The sequence below is a fragment of the Callithrix jacchus genome, chromosome 12, assembly GCF_049354715.1.
Source record: "Callithrix jacchus isolate 240 chromosome 12, calJac240_pri, whole genome shotgun sequence".
Classification (NCBI taxonomy): Eukaryota; Metazoa; Chordata; class Mammalia; order Primates; family Cebidae; genus Callithrix; species Callithrix jacchus.
This window is the reverse complement of record NC_133513.1, coordinates 46,074,046-46,096,994: the sequence shown is the minus strand read 5'-3', so window position 1 is coordinate 46,096,994 and position 22,949 is coordinate 46,074,046. Positions and strand designations below refer to the sequence as shown.

The 22,949-nt window shown below is 39.0% G+C and overlaps 1 protein-coding gene and 1 pseudogene across 4 annotated transcripts in view; both read left to right on the top strand.

Moving 5' to 3' along the window:
- The window catches only part of LOC100412850 (wings apart-like protein homolog), a 63,471-nt gene that overhangs the window by 9,243 nt on the left and 31,279 nt on the right, over window positions 1-22,949 (top strand). For 3 of the 4 annotated variants that reach the window (XR_013524861.1, XM_078345431.1, XM_078345433.1), the window contains exons 3-7: window positions 192-749; window positions 17,475-17,570; window positions 18,968-19,120; window positions 19,436-19,572; window positions 21,049-21,160. Coding sequence is in view for 3 of the 4 variants with exons in the window: in XM_078345431.1 (XP_078201557.1) it covers window positions 21,077-21,160 (84 nt within the window). In the remaining variant the exon portion in view is untranslated. The remainder of the gene's footprint in view (window positions 1-191; window positions 750-17,474; window positions 17,571-18,967; window positions 19,121-19,435; window positions 19,573-21,048; window positions 21,161-22,949) is intronic. The other variant, XM_078345432.1, reaches the window with a different exon arrangement.
- On the top strand, window positions 7,524-14,909 carry LOC128929271 (UDP-glucose 6-dehydrogenase pseudogene; annotated as a pseudogene).

Below are 22,949 nucleotides of genomic sequence, written 5' to 3'. Positions count from 1 at the left end.
GTTATTATTGATAGAAAATTAATTCTGGAATCTCCCAGCAGCACCATCCAGCCCAGGGTGAGATAATGCCTGAAAGAATAACTTGGAGGATAAATTCTAGCCTGACCCTTTGGAAATGGAGTGCTGCGGTGACTTTTTTCTTCTTAGTTTTTACATTTCATTTCAGTAACTGCATTCCATTTCCCCCACAGTGGAGCTGTACGTCTCGTAGAGCACATCCACATAGAGTGAGTGTGTTGGGAGATTATGCCGGGAAATGAAGATAAACATCAATTTACTTGAGCCTAAAAATAAAAGTTTCATGATAAGATAAATCAGTAATATCAATCTTGCCCTGCATTTAAAGGTAGATGAATGGATGAGTCTAAGCAGTGATACTCAAAAAACATTCAACAGAATCAGGGAAAGCAGAAGAATAATTTTGACCAGTACTTGGTTAAGGTGGGGGTGGGAGGGGAAGGCTGAACAAGGAAATACAGTTCAGAAGTGCTTTTTTTCTTTCTTCCTTCCATCTGATTTTTCACCACAAGCTTGGCTTAAAGTCTGCATGACTCAAGAAACTCATATTCTAAGTCTTGTTGCTTCAGCCTCCTATGTTAGTGATTATATGTCTTAGTCCCCACAGTCTGAAATTGTAAAAGTCAAGAAGTCTTGGAGGAGGATGTGAGTTGAGGGGATAATCGCAAGCTGCCTGAGGTTTCTATCCTTGACCGTAGAAAAGCAAGCCCTACAAATGTGTTTGCCTTAAGGTAAGTGTTTGTTTAAAACTTCACCAGGAGAAATCTGGTTTCCCTTATTCTCCACATGTGTTCTTATTTTCTTAATCCTCATTTATGTAACCAATTTCTTGACTACGCCGGCCATCTTCCTCACTTTAGTACTGCTGACAGAGTCTGGCCAAGAGGACCCTTTCCCTCTTCCTGACCCTCTACCTTGTATTAGAAAGCATTAACTCTTAAGCATACTTGTCTGTGAGAATTTACTTTAACATCTCCCAGGAATATAGAGAAGTTGTTAATATCCAGATTGAGGGCTGACTGTAGGAATACATGTCCAGAAAGAAGATGAGAAGGGTGAAGAAAACTTCTAGCAAGAACATAGTTGAAATGATGATTCGGAAAAGTTGTCATTTGCTGGTGAGAAAAATAGAGGTAGGATTTGATAGATTGGGTTGAAACATACCTGGATTTAAGTACCTGTTGTTTCTAGGTAAGGTTTTTATCATGGAGCAATTCTTGGTGCTTTCATCAATGAAATGTCATCTGGTTTCTGATTTCTGGCTACAGTTTCCCTACATGCCATTATTTGTATCTGTCATATTTGTGCTGATAGATTATGTCCTCTGCTTGCCTTGCTTATGGTTGGATTTCTACCTTTTTATTCAGCTGCTGCCTGTCTTCCCTGCTTGTAAGCATTCATTGTCTATATAGTTAGCCTGACTATATATAGGTTTTCCGCTTGCAGGATGGGTGGTGTTTTACCTGGGATGTTGGTCGTCTTGTTTTGCCTTGAAGACTGCTGCTGGGTCATTGATGAAACTAACCATAACATCAGTCTCAGTTTCAATTCTCAAATATTTATACCTTTACTTTCTTTCTTTTTGTTGTTGTTGAGACTGGGTTTCACTCCTCTCACCCAGGCTGGAGTGCAATGGTGCGATCATGTCTCACTGTAGCCTCAACTTCTTGGGCTCAAGTGATTCTCCTGCTTCAGCGTCTCGAGTAGCTGGGACTACAGGTGCACGCCACTGCACCCAGCTAACTTTTTGTAGAGATGAGATTTCACCGTTTTTCCCAGGCTAGTCCCAGGCTCTGAGCTCTAGCCATCTGCTGGTGTTGGCTTCCCAAGTGGTGGGATTACAAGCATTAGCCGTGGTGCCCAGCTTGTACCTTTACTTTTATCATTCCCCTATGGTTTAAAACTATGCCCTTCTGGCACTATCTTTTGTCTAACTCTTTAAGGAACATTCTGGACTTAATTTTTTCTTCCCATCTGTCCTTCGATATGACACTGGATAATGGGCATCTGGGCAATTAAAATTTATCAGTATAAATCATGGTTACATATTTAGTTGTTTTAGAATGTTATAATTATATAAACCTGCATTTTAAAGTTGGGTATAGCTTTATAGTTTGATAAACTTATTTTTTTGTTTTATAAAATGAGTTTATATAGGTTGTCAACTTACTAGCAAAATCTTACACTTGAAGACTTTAAAGGGTAGGTGCTCCTACATCTCACCCAGAAACAATGTTTCTTTCACACAATATCTTCCTTTAGCAGTTAGAACCCAGTCTCATGAAATAGCATATATCTGTCAGAACAGTTTTACCCAGTGTTACCTTTGTTCTATGTTTGGGGACTCACTGACCATCTTGAGATCCAGTCATCATGTGGTATTGTGAGATCCACTATATTCTCAAGTACTAGAAACCTGAGATCTTAATTGACACAAAGCCTGAAAAAAGACTGTAGCAGTTGGCTTGGTGGTGAGAGAAACTGGCAAAAATGTGGAAGTTAATAGCTGCCGCCATTCATTTACAGCTCCTGGGTTGGTGATCCAGAGTTGTTGAAGCTAAGAAGCTTCTGGCTGGGCCTGGGTATGGAAGAGAGGGAGTTAGTTTTAGTTGGCCTTTTTCCATTATTGTTTTTATTTAGTGTTTATTACATGATTTTCACTGTGCTAGGGTTACAAAAAGGAATAAGAAGGGTATCTTAAAAAGGCAGAATTGTTTTTCCTACTGGAATTTTGAGCCCTCTTAGCATTTCCTCAATGTGTTTATTCCAAACCAGAAGCATTTATCTTCCTTATATATCTTCCTTATTTGATTTTCCTAAGTCAAAAACACTTAGGAAAATGTAATTTATTTTCTCTCTGCGATCCAATTCTTGTGCTTTTTTTTTTTTTCTTTAATACTTTATTCTGGAAGGATTTTAATATGGAACGAAAGTACTATTCTTTTTTTGGATGTAGAGTTTTGCTCTGTTGCCCAGCTAGAGGGCAGTGGTGCAATCTTGGCTCACTGCAGAATCTCTGCCTCTTGGGTTCAAGTGATTCTACTGCCTCAGCTTCCTGAGTAGCTGAGACTGTAGGCAGGTGCCACCATATTCTAGGGCTAATTTTTGTATTTTTAGTAGAGATGGAGTTTTATCCTGTTGGCCAGGCTGGTATTGAACTCCTGATGATCTCAAGTGAGCCACCTGCCTTCCTCCCAAAGTGCTGGGATTACAGGTATAAACCACCACACCCAGCCTAATCTTATTTTCTTTAGTATAGGTGCCTTTAAAGTTTGAAAGTTCAAAGAATTTTACTCTAACTTATTTCCCAGGAAATGAGGCTTGAAATGAGACAATGTGGCCATAGGTTATCAAGAGCTGGAAGGCACTGGCATCCATTTGACAGTTGGCAGGGCAGGGGATGGTCAGAGAGAGAGAAAGTGTAAGTATGCGCACGCATGTGTGCCTTTGTGTATGTTAGGGTGTTTAGGAATTTCGCTTGTTTTTCCATTTTGTACTACAATCACACATTGCTTAACAGGGATACATTCTGAGAACTGTATCATTAGGCAATTTCATTGTTGTGCAAATAGTGTACTTACACAATGCTAGATAAGCTAGCCTACACTCACCTGGGCTATATGGGGTAGCCTGTTGCTTCTGGCATGTTGCCGTACTGAATGTTGTAGGCAGTTGTAACCCAATGGTAAGTATTTGTGTATCTAAACATGAAAAAGGTACAGTAAAAATACATATAAAAATGATATACTTAATATAGAACACTTAACTGTGAATGGAGCTTGCAGGATTGCAAGTTGCTGTGGGGAGTCAGTGAGTGTGAAAGCCTAGGACACTACTGTAGACTTCATAAACACTGTACACATATGCTGCACTAAAGTTATAAGATGATAAGTTTATTCAATGATACTTAGCCTCAGCTTACTGTAATGGCTTTTTTGTTTTGCTTTCCTTTTTTGCTTTTTGTTTGGAGACAGTCTGTCACCCAGGTTGGAGTACAGTGGTGTGATCACTGCTCATTGCAGCCTCAACCTCCTGGGTTCAATTGATCCTCCCACCTTAGTCTCCCTAGTAGCTAGGACTACAGGTGGACAACATCACACCCTGCTCATTTTTGTATTTCTTGTAGAGATGGGGTTTCACCATGCTGTCCAGGCTGGTCTCAAACTCCAGGGTTCAAGTCATCCTCCCCACTTGGCCTCCCAAAGTGCTGGGATTACAGACATGAGCCACTGTGGCCAGCCAGCTTACTGTAACTTTTTAACTTTATAAACATTTAATTTCTTTAAAACTTTTTGGCTATTGTTACAACATTTAGCTTAAACACACTGTACTATGTACAAAAATATTTTCATTCTTTATATCTTTACTGTAAGCTTTTTTCTATTTTAAAAATTATTTTTAATTTTACTTTAAAAACTTCTTTGTTGCCTGGGCATGGTGGCTCTCATGCCTGTAATCCCAGCACTTTGGGAGGTCGAGGCGGGTGGATCACCTGAGGTCAGGAGTTTGAAACCAGTCTGGCCAACATGGTGAAACTCCATCGCCACTAAAAATACAAAAATTAGCTGGGCATGGTGGCAGGAGCTGAAATCACGCCACTGTATTCCAGCCTGGACAACAGAGCAAGACTATCTCAAAAAAAAAAAAAAATCCCAGCCTTCCCAGGGTCAAAGTTATCATTCTCAGTGTCTTCCATCTCCATATTTTGCCCCACTGCAAGGTCTTCAAGGGCAATAACGTGAATGGAGCTGTCATCTCCTGTGATGTCAGCCTTCTTCTGGAATAACTCCTGAAGGAGACCTGTCTAAAGCTGTTTTACAATGAACTTTTTTTTCTTTTACGTGTAGAAGGAGTATCGTCTAAAATGGTTAAAAATACAGTGTAGTAACTATATTATTGTTACTGGTCATTGTCAAGTGTTACATACTGTACTTAGTTCTATATGCTATCTCTTATAACACTGGCAGCTCAGTAGGTTTGTTTATGAAAGCACCACCACAAACACTCACATAATGCATAGTGCTAAGATGTCACTAAGCAACAGGAATTTTTCAGCTCCCTTAAAATTTTATGGGACCACCGTTGTATATGAAGTTTGTAATTGACCAAAACCTTGTTATGTGGTGCATGACTCTATAAAGTACATTATTATTAACTGTAGTCGCCATGCTATAAGTCAGATCTTCAGAACCTAATCATTTTATAGTGGGAAGTTTCTATCCTTTGACCCAAATCCCATTTCCCCACCTGCCAGCACTGGCAAATACCTTTCTACTCTTCGTTCCTACGAATTTGACTTCCTTAGTGAATACCTACTTTTTCCCCAATGGTTTATAATCTATTACTGTACTAAATTCTTTTATTTGAGACCAAGGTTTACTCTTGTTGCCCAGGCTGGAGTGCAATGGTGCGATCTTGGTTTACCACAAGCTCTGCCTCCTGGGTTCAAGCAGTTCTCCTGCCTCAGCCTCCCAAGTAGCTGGGATTATAGGCATGTGCTACCATGCCCGGCTAATTTTGTACTTTTAGTAGAGACAGGGTTTCTCCATGTTGGTCAGGCTGGTCTCAAACTCCTGACCTTAGGTGATCTGCCTGCCTCCCAAATTGCTGGGATTTACAGGCATGAGCCCCCACGCCTGGCTTACTGTACTTAATTCTTTTGGGCCTAAATTGGTCCTCAGCTGGCTAGTAGAGCCTCATCAAGCTGGCTGTTTTATTCCTCTGCCATGTCCTCATCATTCTATGAAAACTTCTTTCTTCCTGGTGTAACACAGATCTTTGTTACCTGCTCAGCTGTAGCCTTGGGATCAGGCCTATTCTCTGAGGAGTGATCATTCTCTTTAGTGGAGAATGGTATTGGAGACTATGATAATGGGCCCTAGGTGTGCTCTTTGCTTCTTGGCCCTTTTAGCAAACAGACATAGGAAACATGCATGTATACATATATTACATACGTGTGTGTATATTCACATACATTCACATATAAATATATCTTCCCATATATATGTGGATTCATGCCCATGCACATAAATCTAGAAATCATGAATTCACACTGATATCTACAGTATCAATGCATCCTCTCAGGATTTCTTTGCTTCTGTCTTTTTCACAGCAAGAACCCAGGGTTCTTTCTTGCCTTCTGTCTTTTTCACAGTGAACAACAGCAACACATTTACTCAACCTTTAATAATATATCTAAATAGGTACAGAATTGCTTTGCCCATTCCACTACAATAAGTAACTCTACAAAAATTTTTAGGAATTGTTTGGCAGTTCTGCACCTGCCCTACCCCACCCTGCCACGATTGAGGGTATAAAGTCAAATGTGTTCACAAATTACTTGGGATTATTTCTGCCTGCCTGCCTGCCTCGCGGTTGGTCAGTGAGATGGGTGGTTTGTCTGTCTTCTCTCCACGATATTTGCTGTCCATGTGAAATATGAGTAGGTTTCTTTGTTCTGGTTTGCTTTAGCAAACTTAAAGGTAGTGTTTTCCCTTTCCATTCTTACTTTTTTTTTTTTAAATATGTACAACATTATAAAAGACAAAACTAAATAAAAAGGTAAGTTTAATGAGGTCTTCATCTGAGAGCTGTTCCAGTCTGTCATCCACCCTTGCAGGGAAACAATTTTAGTGTTTTCTGCTTTTTTTTCTTTTTTTTCTATTTTATATAAAAATAAGCAGACTTTAAAATTTTTCAGCTAGGTGTAGTGGCTCAGCCTATAATCCCAGCACTTTGGGAGGCTAAGTTGGGCAGATCATCTGAGGTTGGGAGTTTGAGACCAGCCTGACCAACATGGAGAAATCCTGTCTCTACTAAACTACAAAATTAGCTGGGTGTGGTGGCACATGCCTGTAATCCCAGCTTACTCAGCAGACTGAGACGGGAGAATCACGTGAACCTAGGAGGTAGAGGTTGCAGTGAGCCAAAATTACACCATTGCACTCCAGCCTGGGCAACGAGTGAAACTCTGACTTAAAAAAAAAAAAAGCAGCTGGGTGGGGCAGGCACAGTGGCTAATGTCTGTAGTCCCAGCACTTTGGGAGGCCGAGGTGGGCAAATCACGAAGTCAGGAGATCGAGACCATTCTGGCTAACATGTTGAAACCCCATCTCTCTACTGAAAGTAGAAAAAATTAGCCGCACGTGGTGGCACATGCCTGTAGTCCCAGCTACTTGAGAGGCTGAGGCAGGAGAATCACTTGAACCTGGGAAGCAGAGGTTTCAGTGAGCTGAGATCGCACCCCTGCACTCTAGTCTGGGTGACAAAGCGAGACACTGTCTCAAAAAAAATAAAATTTAATTTAAAAAGTTTTTTTTCTTACATAAAAAGTAACATCTATTGTGTTCTTTTGCACTGTTTCGCCTTTAAAATGGAATAATATTTCTTGGAAGTCACTTTGTATCAGTTCATATAGCTCTTTCTTAGTATATATTTTTATAATTCTAAAAAGCTCGTTTTAGATTTTATTTTCTCCTTTAGTTTCTGTCTTCCTCCATTCTCTTACACCTTGACTGATTATATCTTTTAAGTTGTTTCTTTTTACTGTTATGTGTGCATAGTTTATGCACATCCAGTATTGCCAAAATTTTATACTTTCAGCATGTCCTATTATTTGCTTGTAATCTCAACTTTACTGTTGGTCAGAGGTGGTGTCCTAGGATTTGGTTCAGATGTTGTAAAAGAAATCCCAAATTAGTTTTTAATAGATGGCTTATTTTTCTCTGGCTTACCAGACTCTGGTTGTTTATCTCTGGACAGTTTTCAAATTGCTGCAGTGTAGGGGACCCAGGCATCCCTTGTGTGGTAGTGTTCTGCCATTTCTAGGCTCTTGACTAAGATAGAACTGGAAGGGGAGGCAATGAACCTTCCCTAGAAGCCAGGACCCAGAAGGGATACCTCACCTCTCTTCACATGTCATTGACTAGAGCTTAGTTACATGCCCATACAAGCATTAAGATGTTGAAAAATCTATGTGAGCATGTGTCCAGCTAAATGTTCTTAAAGGAAGGGTAGAATGGATATTCCCTAATCACAGGTGTTGTCTCAAGATACTTACAGCTTCTGGGTTTTTTAAAATAACTTTTATGTAATAAAAGTTATATCTTTTATTATATAAAACTGTGGCTACCAGTTACACTTTTGAAGTTATACTCAGGGTAGTGGTGTGCATTGTTCTTCATGAAGAAAGGAACTGCCAGTTTCTTTATAAAAATGTCAGCTGTCAGCCAGGCATGGTGGCTCACGCCTGTAATCCCAGCATCCGCTGAGGCGGGTGGATCACGAGGTCAAGAGATTGAGACCATCCTGGTCAATGTGGTGAAACCCCGTCTCTACTAAAAATACAAAAATTAGCTGGGCATGGTGGCACATGCCTGTAGTCCCAACTACTTGGGAGGCTGAGGCAGGAGAATTGCTTGAACCCAGGAGGCGGAGGTTGTGGTGAGCCGAGATCGCACCATTGCACTCCAGCCTGAGTAACAAGAGTGAAACTCCATCTAAAAAAAAATGACAGCTGTCTTTTTAAAAGTTGTTACTACCTGTAGTAGGTAATTGATTCAGGCAGAGAAGGACTTTGCAGCTTTATTTCTTCCTGTTAGCTGTGGATTAGATTCTCCACGCAGTGTTGCATATTGCCTATTACAGTTTCTGGTTCTTGATAGTACAGATGCTGTTGGCTTTAATTTAGGAATTTCTCTAATCTTCCTTCAAATAATTCAATACTCTGAATATTTAACATGTGTTACATTTTTTATAGTTTAAGACAATTTGAGATTGTGTTATTATGCTTAAAAGGGAGTTGTAAAGAGCTAAAAGATTCTTTGTAAGACTTTCCTCTCCTGCATCTGATTTAAATTGTGTTTTATAAAAGTCATTTAAATAATTTTTTTCTTTTTGAGCTGGAGTTTTGCTCTGTAGTCCAGGCTGGAGTACAGCGGCACGATTTCTGCTCACTGCAGCCTCCACCTCCTGAGTCCCAGTTCAAGCAATTCTCCCACCTCAGCCTCCCGAGTAGCTGAGATTGAAGGCACATGCCAGCATGCCCAGCTACATTTTGTATTTTTAGGAGAGACAGGGTTTCACCACATCAGCCAGGCTGGTCTTGAACTCTTGACCTAGTGATCTGCCTGCCTCAGCCTCTCAAAGTGCTGAGATAACAGGTGTGAGCCACTACGCCCTGCCTCTTTGATGAAATTTTTAAAAATACAAATCGAGATTGTTTTGTTTTGTTCTTTCCCCTTTTGAATTTCCCCTAAAGTACTGTGCACACATCCACGCGCAGTTATTTGTGCAGTACTTCTTCAGCGTTCATTTAGTTGTACTTCATGCTGATTGAATTACTGGTGTTATCCTTCGGTGGGTAAGGCTGGATGAATTCTAATCAGCTTACTTGTTTTGTCTTCATGTAGCAAAAAATTTTTAAAATGTATAAATAAATTTGCTCTTATTGTTTATGAAGTATCTATGGCTTAAAAAATTCCTTTCTTCCCCCTTTTATGAGCAGCCCAGTGGGGGATAACATCATGTTGTTACTTCCTCTTAGCTTTTCAGTAAGGAATGCTTCCTTTCCTCTGGTGGTTTTTTTTTTTTTTTTTTTTTTTTCTCTGAGATGGAGTATCACTCTATCACCCAGGCTGAGTACAGTAGTGCAGTCTTGACTCACTGCCACCTCCATCTCCTGGACTCAAGCAGTTCTTCTTCCTCAGCCTTCCCAGGGTAGCTGGGATTCCAGACGTGTGCCACCAGGCCTGGCTAATTTTTTTGTATTTTTAGTAGAGACAGGGTTTTACCATGGTGGCCAGTCTGATCTCCTGACCTCAAGTGATCTGCCCACCTCAGCCTCTCAAAGTGCTGGGATTACAGGCATGAGCCACCGTGCCTAGCCTTTTCTTCTGGTTTATAGTTGTGATTCAGCAATCCAATCTTTTAACCACAACCTTGGTGGTGGTATAAAAACCAATTTTTATCCATTGTTTTTATGGAAGCTTTATTATCTCTCATGGAGAAATGCCCCTTCAGTTTATCACTGAAATATTTTTTTCCTTAGCTTTAATGGAATGTCACTTTTGAGGTTTTTCTTGCTTATCATGCCTCAGAGCACTTAATACAAAAGAATAATATATTTAAGATTACCAGTATTGAAGTATGCTAAAATGGTTCTGAATATTTAGAATGTTATTTTTACAAACTTTTTGCTTATTTTGTTATAAGTATTTTGCTTATTAATTTGTATAGCAAACATAATCCACCCTTTTTTGTGGAGACAGAATCTTGCTCTGTCACCCAGGCTGGAGTGCTGTGGTATGATCTTGGCTCACTGCAGCCTTTACCTCCTGGACTCAGGAGGTGATCCTCCCACCTCAGCCTCTAGAGTAGCTGGGACCACAGGCATGTGCCACCATGCCCAGCTAATTTTTCTATTTTTTGTAGAGACCGAGTTTCACCATGTTAGACAGGCTGTTTCAAACTCCGGGCTCAAGCCATCTGTCTGCCTTGGCCTCCCAAAGTGCTGGGACTATGGGTGAGAGCCACTATGTGAGAGCCAAAAATTTTTTTTTTAACACAGAAAAAAAAAGTTTAGGAGTCTTGTTTATTTGCTGTATCTGCTTTTCTTCTCTTTTTTTTCTTTTTTTCTTTCTTTTTTTTTTTGAGATGGAATTTCATACTTGTTGCCCAGGCTGGAGTGCAATGGCACGATCTCTGTTCACTGCAACTTCTGCCTCCCTGGTTCAAACAGTTCTCCTGCCTCAGCCTCCTGAGTAGCTGGGATTACAGATGCCCACCACCACACCCCATTAACTTTAAAAATATCTTTATTAGAGATGGGGTTTCACAATGTTGGCCAGGCTGGATTTGAACTCCTGACCTCACATGATCCACCTGCCTTGGCCTCCGAGAATGCTAGGATTACAATCGTGAGCCACTTTTTTGTCGCCCAGGCTGAAGTGCAATGGCACAATCTTGGCTTACTGCAACCTCTGCCTTCTGGGTTCAAGCAATTCTCCTGCCTCAGCCTCTCAAGTAGCTGGCATTACAGGCACCCGCCACCATGCCTGGCCAAGTTTATGTATTTAGTAGAGATGGTTTAACCATGTTGGTCAGGCTAGTCTCTGACTCCTGACCTCAAGTGATCCACCTGCCTCAGCCTCCCAAAACGCTGGGATTATAGTCATGAGCCACTGTGCCTGGCCCTGTTTCTGCTTTTCAAACCAGAATAAAATTAACAAGATTAAAGACAAGCCTGATGATGCAATCAGAATGATGCTGTTATCATTTAGCTAGGTTGCTAAAAGGTAAGGGTGATTTTTGATTTTCCATGGAAAGTTGATTGCTGTATGCTATTTTTACATGCACACACACAATCACTTTCATTGAGTGAAGTTAGTATGTGACATACCACTGTTGTGCGGTTCACATACACAATTCACTCATGAGCATGTGGAATTATTGTACTGTTGTGGAATGGTGTAAAAAGCTCAGTCAGTGTTCCTTTTTCTCTTTCCCTGTTTCTTCCACTCTCTGCCATGTGTGTATATTAGCCATATACAGATATTACTTATTTTCATTTTTAGTTAGAGGGATGTGTCTCCAGTATCCCTCCTCCATTAATAAATCCTATATTAGTCTTGTAATTGAAATAAAAGTCAAGAAAAAGTTCTTAATGGACTTCTTCCCTTTATATTGCTTATTAGTATTAAAATGGTAACACATCATCAAAAGCTTTAAATTTAATAGTGTTACTAAATCACCTTGTTCAACAGCATAACCAAATGTTCCTTTAATATTGACCTTTTAATATAAGCTGCTCAGTGATATACCATTATGCTTCAAGGAGTTTTGAGATGAGTTACCTATTATCCTAGACCCATCAGTTATCCTATTTGTTTATCATATTCTTTATTAGGTAGTTAAGCTATATATTTGTTTTCTTACAAATGTGTTAGACTTAAACTGAGCAGCACATCATTACATAACAATTAATATCGAGGTGCTGTCCGAATGATCGGGATAGGAGCGGTCCCCACGCTTGCTGCTATACAACCATGTTTGAAATTAAGAAGATCTGTTGCATTGGTGCAGGCTATGTTGGAGAACCCACATGTAGTGTCATTGCTCATATGTGTCCTGAAATCAGGGTAATGGTTGTTGATGTCAATGAATCAAGAATCCATGCATGGAATTCTCCTACACTTCCTATTTATGAGCCAGGACTAAAAGAAGTAGTAGAATCCTGTCGAGGAGAAAATCTATTTTTTTCTACCAATATTGATGATGCCATCAAAGAAGCTGATCTTGTATTTATTTCTGTGAATACTCCAACAAAAACCTATGGAATGGGGAAAGGCCGGGCAGCAGATCTGAAGTATATTGAAGCTTGTGCTAGACGCATTGTGCAAAACTCAAATGGGTACAAAATTGTCACTGAGAAAAGCACGGTTCCAGTGCGGGCAGCAGAAAGTATTCATCGCATATTTGATGCAAACACAAAACCCAACTTGAATTTACAGGTGCTGTCCAACCCTGAGTTTCTGGCAGAGGGAATGGCCATCAAGGACCTAAAGAACCCAGACAGAGTACTAATTGGAAGGGATGAAACTCCAGAGGGCCAGAGAGCTGTGCAGGCCCTTTGTGCTGTATATGAGCACTGGGTTCCCAGAGAAAAGATCCTCACCACTAATACTTGGTCTTCAGAGCTTTCCAAACTGGTGGCAAATGCTTTTCTCGCCCAGAGAATAAGCAGCATCAACTCCATAAGTGCTCTGTGTGAAGCCACAGGAGCTGATGTAGAAGAGGTAGCAACAGCCATTGGAATGGACCAGAGAATTGGAAACAAGTTTCTAAAAGCCAGTGTTGGGTTTGGTGGGAGCTGCTTCCAAAAGGATGTTCTGAATTTGGTTTATCTCTGTGAGGCTCTCAATTTGCCAGAAGTTGCTCGTTATTGGCAGCAGGTCATAGACATGAATGACTACCAGAGGAGGAGGTTTGCTTCCCGGATCATAGATAGTCTGTTTAATACAGTAACTGGTAAGAAGATAGCTATTTTGGGGTTTGCATTCAAAAAGGACACTGGTGATACAAGAGAATCTTCAAGTATATATATTAGCAAATATTTGATGGATGAAGGTGCACACCTCCATATATACGATCCAAAAGTACCTAGGGAACAAATAGTTGTGGATCTTTCTCATCCACGTGTTTCAGAGGATGACCAAGTGTCCCGGCTTGTGACTATTTCCAAGGATCTATATGAAGCATGTGATGGTGCCCATGCTGTTGTTATTTGCACTGAGTGGGACATGTTTAAGGAATTGGATTATGAACATATTCATAAAAAAATGCTGAAGCCAGCCTTTATCTTTGATGGACGGCGTGCCCTGGATGGGCTCCACAATGAACTACAGACCATTGGCTTCCAGACTGAAACAATTGGCAAAAAGGTGTCTTCCAAGAGAATTCCATATGCTCCTTCTGGTGAAATTCCGAAGTTTAGTCTTCAGGATCCACCTAACAAGAAACCTAAAGTGTAGACATTGCCATTTTTATTTGTGATTTTTTTGGTACTTCAGGATAGCAAATATCTATCTAATATTAAATGGTAAATGAACCAAGTGTTTTTAAGGAAACAAAATTATTTTTTAATCATCAGATTTATACTAGCTATATCGGTATTCGCATATCTGGTAACTGAATCTAGAATTTTTTTATAATACTGTTAGCTCAGTTATTGGATGAGTGAAAGATAATCATGTTGGTTTCAATAGTGTCAATTTTTGTAATAAAAATTAAACTTCAAACACTTTACTTTATAAATTGTCCATAGGCAGCACTTCAATATCACATTATAAAGGGAAGGACAGTCTTCATTTTTTCTGGTTATTGGTTTGCTTGTCATTAAATATGTACTTTGAATCCATGAAAATGCTAAGCTAAATAGCCTTTACATGTATGGTCTGGTTAAAGTTCCTTTGATCCTTTTGTTTTAATGAAATGTGTCACTGATTTTTTAGCACAAAAAGATCATCGCTGTTAATTTACAATCACCCCAAATATGGTTAAAAGGTGGGATTTTTGTTTTGTTTTTTTGAGGTGGAGTCTTCGCTCTGTTGCCCAGGCTGCAGTGCAATGGCACCATCTTGGCTCAATACACCCTCTACCTCCTGGGTTCAAGGAATTCTCCTGCCTCAGTCTCCTGAGTGACTGGGACTGCAGGCACCCACCACCATGCCCTGCCAATTTTTGTATTTTTAGTAGAGACAGGGTTTCATATTGGCCAGGCTGATCTCAAACTCCTGACCTATGATCCACATGCCTCAGCCTCCCAAAGTGCTGGGATTGCAGGCATGACCCACCATGCCTTGCCAAAAGGTGTTTTTTTTTTAATCATGAAGAGAAAATCAGTAGTATTCTTTCTCTCCCCATTATTTCTTGGTTTTCCTCACTAATCTTTTTTTTAGTCTAAGAGCCAAAAAGATAAATATTTTTTAGATGTCCTCTTGCTTTGTCGCCCACGCTGGAGTGCAGCAGCACGATCTCAGCTCACTGCAACATCCAACTCCCTGGTTCAAGCAATTATCCTGCCTCTACCTTCTGAACAGCTGGGATTACAGGCTCCCACCACCATGCCTGGCTAATTTTTGTATTTTTAATAGAGACGGGGTTTTACTATGTTGGTCAGGCTCGTCTCAAACTCCTGACCTCATGATCTGCCCACCTCAGCCTCCCCAAAGTCCTGGGGTTACAGGCATGAGCCACCACACTTGGCTGGGCCAAAAATATTTATCTTGGTTCTGCATTTTAATTTCTATTCTTAATTGTAATTTTTTCTTTTTTCTTTAAATAAGGAAACCAATATAATCTCATGTATAAACTTAAACATTTTACAAGTTACATATGCCATTATTCTAAAATAAGAATTTTTCTTGTTTTCTATCTGCTGTTTTCTTATGTCTCTTGTTGAGTTTTATATTTTCAGTGGTTATTTTTACTTGTGTTTGATCATTATTAAAGTTTATCAGATGTCAAAAAAACAATTATTATCAATAGTATTTAATACTTTCAAAGCACATACTCTTTCAGGTATACCTTACAGTGTTTTAATTTAGAACTTTGAGCCACCCTAGTATTTTGTTAGCTATGGAACTAGGTAACTAGATTATTATCGGTAGTCAATGCTTTTGGGGTTTTTTTTTATTATTATTTATTTTTTGTTTGTTTTGTTAGAGACGCGGTTTCACCATGTTGGCCAGGCTAGTCTTGAACTCCTGACCTCAGGTGATCTGCCTGTCTTGGCCTCCCAAAGTGCTGGGATTACAGGCGTGAGCCACCACACCCAGCCATCAATGCTTTTTCTTTTTTTAAATTTCTTTTTGTTTTTTAAATTTTATTGATTTTATTTTTTGTTAGAGACAGGGTCTTGCTTTGTTGCCCAGTCTGGTCTTGAACAACTGGCTTCAAGTGATCTTCCTGCCTAGGACTACAGGCGTGCTGCAGTTACTGGTGTGAGCCACTGCGTCTAGCCTAGTCAGTGCTTTCTAAAAAGAAGTAAAATTGAGCTTTAAGGCACTTTTTCTTACCAAAAGGCTGTTACCAAAGCCTGGGCTCTGAGTATGCATGCGGTACCAAAGGTAGTTCAAATCAGGGATTCATAGGTAGCAGACACACAAGTTATGTAGCTGGTCTTTGAAAAGAATAGAAGGAATAGAGAGGTAGGTTTTAATCACATAAAACTGTGTCCACTCTTTGTGTTGTGCCTCAGGAAAGCAGTGTGAGTCATTGCATGAGTGCATAAATTGTTTCAGATTGCTAATGCATCATCATATTATGCAAACCTGGCATATAAGAGTGATGGGTTTGTATACACAATACAGATGAGGTTTTTCTGCCTTAGTAAAGATAATATATAAAAAGCTAACCATTAGGTCACACTAATGCTTAATGCTAATTGTGTTACTGCAGCTAGTAATGGGAGATAGCTGCTTTTTAAATGTAGATTGATGGACCATCTTGAAATACTGTTTTTCCACTCATATTTATGTTGTACCAAAAATAAGATTAGTTTCATAAACAGAAAGTTTCTCCGTTTATGAAAGAAAATCTCTGTTTATGAAAGAAAGAAATGGTTTATGACCACACCATTTATTTGAACTTCAGAACATAATTTAACATCACTTTTGTAGACGATAGAGAGAATTAGGTGTTACCTTTCTGTCTTGTCAATCTTTGTAGTTCTGCATTTTCTATTAAAAGTGAGGGTTTTGTTCTTGATTTGATTTTGTAGGTTTACTATCATCTGTTCTCAATTCTGAAATTCAGTGTTAAAACTGAAAATCCCCGAGATAAGTTTAAGTAGATTGATAGAGCAGCACAATAACCTAACTTGATGTGAGAGACTTTACATCTTTGTCCTGCTTAGTGTGACATTTTGCTGCAGAAACCGTGTATGTTATTACATGGTACTTTTTTAGATCCCACTGTGTCTTGGAATATGTGGTATATGTATTCTAAACAGAATTGAGAACTTTTGAGTGGTAGCATACATCTGGCTGCAGTGGTTTGCTTTAAATGACTGCATTATCTGTCATAAACTGCTGGATTCCCATTGTTGGAAGATTGGAAGATTGTGAGGCATGAATCAGGAGTTTGAAGAATAAAGTTTTGCCAAAGAACATGTTGAACTATTATCATTAATTTTTCTTTTCTTTTTTTTTTTTTAAGTTTTTGAGATGGGGTCTTGCTTTGTCACCCAGGTTAGTCTCAAACTCCTGGACTCAAGTGATCTTTTTGCCTCACTCTCCCAAAGTGCTGGGATTACAGGCATGAGCCATCATGCCCAACCCATGTTGAAGTAAATGTGTTGATTACTTAGTCAGTACAAGCCTAGCAAGAGGTTTACTTACCTTTTTTTTTTTTTTGAAACGGAATCTCACTGTCTCCCAGGCTGGAGTGCAGTGGAGCAATGTCAGCTTACTGCAACCTCTGCCTCCCAGGTTCAGGTGATTCTTCTGCCTCAGCCTCTCAAGTAGCTGGGATTACAGGCATGCACCACCACGCTTGGCTAATTTTTTGTTGTTTTTAGTAGAGATGGAGTTTCACCATGTTGGCCAGGCTGGTCTCAAACTCCTGACCTCAAGTGATCCACTCGCCTTGGCTTCTCAAAGTACTGGATTACAGACATGAGCCACCATGCCCTGCCTAGGTTTACTTTCAAGTGCCATCTTTTCTTGGTTAGTCATAGTTGCTCAGAGCACTAATTGCTGATATTGTGACCTAGTCCTACAGTAATTATATTTGCTAATGGCATGGGAATGGGAATTATGGTGGGACTATACCCAGATAGCATCTGTCCTGCTGTTTCTAGGATACACATTTATGCATATAAATTATTCTTTATGATTTTTAGTTTATTGAGTCTTTTATAAGGATGGAAGCAGTTGATCTTTCTCTCATTTCTCTAGTCACCCACAAAAGCTGTATATAATGCCAGACATTGGAATCATCCCGATTCAGAAGAACTGCCTGGGCCACCAGGAGTAAAACCTCAGAGTGTCACAGTAAGTGAACTGTACTTACTTATTTTGTGTTTTTTAAAAAGCTATACATTAAGCAGTTACCCTTTTAATTCACAATTTGTAAATCTTTGACTTCCCTATTTAACAGTTTGTTTTGACTTTCTTTACTAAAACAGTAGTTTCAGTTTAATTCATTGGAAAACTGAGGGTTGTCGGTAAGATAGCAGAGATTCTAGTGCTGCTAGGTTAAGAATGAAAGCCATAAAAAATAAGACTCTTGTTACTCATGACCCACATTTCATGGAATTTATAGTATTTAGTGTTTAAGAGCAAGATTGTCCATATTTGATGTTTTTATAAGAGGTGTATTGTATATTGCATATATATGTATTTCTAAGTGGCTTTCCATGCTTAATTTGCTTTTCAGAGGCAAATTTCTTCCTCTATTCCAGTAATACTTTTCTTTTTCTTTTTTTTTTTTTTTTTTTTTTTGAGACGGAGTTTCGCTCTTGTTACCCAAGATTGCCGGAGTGCAATGGCGCAATCTCGGCTCACCGCAACCTCTACCTCCTGGGTTCAGGCAATTCTCCTGCCTCAGCCTCCTGAGTAGCTGGGATTACAGGCATGTGCCACCGTGCCCAGCTACTTTTTTGTATTTTTAGTAGGGACGGGGTTTCACCATGTTGACCAGCATGGTCTCAATCTCTTGACCTCTTGATCCACCCGCCTCGGCCTCCCAAAATGCTGGTCCAGTAATACTTTTCAATCCAAAACATTAGGAAAAAGATTCTTAGCAACTTATTTTCTCCAGAATGACTGACGGTATCATACATGATTTCTAGGTTAACAGTAAAGCTTCAGTCATCTGGGGTTATCAGGTAAAGTAGTTCTTTACAACAACAAATAATTTGGGGTTAGAATTTTTCTAATATATAATGTACAGTTTCCTGTCTTTGTAAACTGTTTAGACTCCTCTTGATAGTATAAAGAAATCATTTTGTATATTAGTAGTAATATATCATGCTCTCATTGCAGCTGTTTATTTCTGCCCTAAACTATTTCACACTCTTTTGATGTTAAAATTCTTTTGACTCTAGTTTTTCTGTCCTGTCCCTTTCTGCTTATGAAAGCTATTTTTGCATGCAGTTGTGGTTCTGTAGTCTTTCTCATGGTACTAGAGACAAATTGTGTGAAATAAAAAGTTTAAAAAAGACCAGAAAGAATTTTTGAGTGGTTCTTCTGTATGTAGACATGCATATGTCTTACCTGTTAGCACATGGAATCCAAAATATTTCTAAAGGCCTTTGAGAGGCCTCCCCATCCCCCCCTTTTAAAAAAGCTTTATTTACTTTTTCTGAAGCCGAATTTGCCAGATAGATGAGATGTCCCTATTTTTGTATATTTATTTAGAACAACTAATTTAATACCTTTATTAATAGGTGAGGCTGTCTTCAAAGGAACCAAATCAAAAAGATGATGGAGTTTTTAAGGCTCCTGCACCACCATCCAAAGTGATAAAAACTGTGACAATACCTACTCAGCCCTACCAAGATATAGTTACTGCACTGAAATGCAGACGAGAAGACAAAGAAGTAAGCAGCCATATACAGTGTTTACTGCATGTTGATAGATTTTTGTATGTAACATTCAGCCTTTTAATATCTTCAACAAATATCACTATACTGATACTCAGTTTTGAACCACAAACTTCTTACCTTCAACAAATATCAGTATACTGATACTCAGTTTTGAACCACAAACTTCTTTTGTCCTACCATCATCATTGTTCTAAAAATATTTTTGTCACCATCTAACAAACTATTTTATGCACTTATGTAAAGCACAGTGAGCCCACAGATTTAAATAGTTCATAGTTACAAAGGGGTGACATTTTTTTTTCTTGGCAGTTATATACTGTTGTTCAGCACGTGAAGCACTTCAATGATGTCGTAGAATTTGGTGAAAATCAAGAGTTCACTGATGACATTGAGTACTTGTTAAGTGGCTTAAAGAGCACTCAGCCTCTAAACACGCATTGCCTTAGGTAAGATTTTTATATTTTAAAATTATGTACATGATGTATTAAATTTTTTCAACTATGTATTATCCAAAAAGCCAGACATTTTTTATTTTGTTATGATGTGTATAGTATATACAGCTAGTGATATGTTAAAATGCCTGCCCTCCCTCCCTCCCTCCCTCCCTCCCTCCCTTCCTTCCTTCCTCCTTCCTTCCTTCCTCTCTCTCTTCTTTTCTTTTCCTTTTCTCTCCTGTCCTCTCTTTTCTCATTTCTCACACTGTAACCCCAGCTGGAGTGCAGTGGTATGGTCTCCACTTGCAGCGACCTCCACCTCCTGGGTTCAGGTGATTCTCTTGCCTCAGTCTCCCGAGTAGCCGGTTAGCTGGGATTACAGGTATGAGCCACTATGCCCAGCTACTTTTTTGTAGTTTTAGTAGAGATGAGGTTTCACTGTATTGGTCAGGCAGGTCTTGAACTCCTGACCTTGTGATCCACCTGCTCAGCCTCCCAAAGTACTGGGATTACAGGCATGAGTCACCTCATCTGGCCAGAACTATCCATTTCTTTAGAAAGAATTTGGTTCTACATGATAGAGGGAAAGATGGGTGATCACAGCATTTTTAGCATAGCATAGGCTTCAGTTTTTAAGTGGTTAAAAAAACAAGAACAACATGCTAAAGCCTTTTTGCCCTGTATGGTGGCTCATAACTGTAATCCCAGCATTTTGGGAGGCCAAATTGTGAGGATTGCATGTGTCCGAGAGTTCGAGACCACCTTGGGCAACATAATGTGACCCTGTGTCTATAAAAAATAAAAAGTGAGTCATGGTGGCATGTGCCTGCAGTTTCAGCTCCTTGGGAGGCTGAGGTGGCAGGATGGCTTGACCTGGATGATAGAGTGAGGTGAGGCTCTGTCTCCAGAAAAAGGAAGAAAAAAATACCGGAAAGAAAATAAATAATTTTTAAAAAAGAATCTTTTAAGTTATTTTTACTTTGATGTTCACGTAATAAATTAGATTTATTTAAGCATGTTGTGGTCTGAGTGCTTACACTTACACCCAAATGCTCAAAATAAAAAGATGGTCTTTTGTACTCCCTAATGAATTGATTGAATACTGTAATTTTGATTGAATTTTAGAGTCATTTGGAGTATATTCAATCAAATATAATTAATTCTAATTTTTATTAGAAGTATTATGAAAGGTAGCTCAGAGTTTAAGCTTTTAATGATAGTACTAATGTAAAGAATGCACTAAAGACAATTGTTATTTTTTAAAAATACAGTATACCTGTATTTTTATACAGTATACAGTATAATCACATACTAGGCACCAGTATATTTTTATTAATGTGTTTTGCCTCTGGTTTTTATATTGCGATGATGTATGGGCAATGCTTTGACCCTTTTACCCCCTTCCTATTTGCTGGTTATGGTATTACACAAACAAAACTAATGTACTAGCTGTTTCCAGTTCCCCTAACCTACTGTATTTTCTTCTAGTGTTATTAGCTTGGCTACTAAATGTGCCATGCCCAGTTTTCGAATGCACCTGAGAGCACATGGGATGGTAGCAATGGTCTTTAAAACCTTGGATGATTCCCAGCACCATCAGGTATTTTTAACTTTTTGAGACTGAGAAAACTACTAGTCTGTTTGGCTATCAAAAAATGTCTTCACTGAATATTCTACAAATATATCCTAATTATAGATTGAGTTCATTTTATTTGCTAAATCTGTAGTGCTTATGGTCAGAAGTTTTTGCTTAATACTTATTTTCTCATGAAAACATTTTTTCTTAATTTGTCATTTTATACTATTAAAATTTTATTTTGGTATTTGGCTAATGTGGCATACTGATACTGAATTTTATAAGCATGATTTTCCCAATAATCAGAAAGTGCTGAGAAGAATCTGTTAGTATTATTTGATACTAATGCATGGGGAAAAAACCGGTTTGGAAATGCAGCTTTAATTTTCTTAGAAACTTTTTTGTTCATTGACTCAAACATAGCCTCATTGTGATAAGGAATAAATTCTTCATTTTCCTTGCCTTTGATGTTTTTGCTTAATAATAAAGTAAACATAACAAAAATAATTAGGTTTATATTTTCCAAAATTAGAAGAAAGTAACCATCATTGCTAACTATTATAGTTAGTAGTATTTTGAGATGGCCTTACAATATTTTTGTTAAAGAAACTATGTTCTAAAAATGGATTAGGTGATACAGAATTAATTTAATACTGCATCTTCTGGGCCAGGCGTCTTGGCTCATGCCTGTAATCCCAGCACTTTGGGAGGCCAAAGTGGGTGGATCACCTCAGGTCAAGAGTTTGAGATGAGCCTGGCCAACATGGTGACATGTGCCTGCAGTCCCAGCTACTCAAGAGGCGGAAGCAGGAGAATCACTTGAACCTGGCAGTCAGAGGTTGCAGTGATCCAAGATCTTGCCATGGCACTCCAGCCTGGGAGACAGAGATTCTGTCTCAAAAAAAAAAAAAAAAAGTAGTTTGTTGCTGGACAAGGGGGTGTCCACTTGTAAGTCCCAGCTACTCTGGAGATGAAGGTGGGAGGATTTCTTGAGCCCAGGAGTTTCAGATCCATTCTGGAAAACCTAGTGAGAGCTCATCTCTTAAAAACAAACAAAAGAGACTTTGTTTGCTTTATTATGCAGTTAACAGGGGACTAAGGCATTACAGTGTGTGATTTTAAGAGCAGTGGGTCCCCCATGGCCTTTTCTATGGCATCCTATTTTCCAAAAATAATTTGTTGCATAAACATTTAATCAGACATCTGGTCTGATGCTTCTATACTTCTAGGGGCTCAAAGTTTAAATCTTTAGATAGTCGTATTTTCTGTATGTTGAAATAAGTGTAAGAACAGAATATCTCAAGTGTTGGAATATCCCAAATATAAGACCTTTTTTTGTATTCACATTTATCTAAAATACTTCACCTTCAGTATTTTTAAATTGTATAAGTAGAGTGTGCTGGCCGAGTGTGGCGGCTCATGCCTGTAATCCTAACACTTTGGGAGTTCAAGGTGGGCAGATTGCCTGAGCTCAGGAGTTCAAGACCAGCCTGGGCAACATGGTAAAACCCCATCTCTACTAAAAATACAAAAAGCTAGCCAGGCATGGTGGTGCATGCCTGTAACGTTAGCTACTCAGGAGGCTGAGGCGCAAGAATTGCTGGAACCCCGGAGGCAGAGGTTACAGTGAGCCGAGATTGTGCCTCTGCACTGCAGCCTCAGTGACAGAGTGAGACTCCTTTAAAAAAAAAATTAAAATAAAATATAGAATGTGCTAACTTAACTACCTGACTTGAGTGATTTTGGTACATTTTATTAATGATTTAAAAAATTATTTGGTTCACTCAGACTTGATTGGTTTATTTTATTTTTC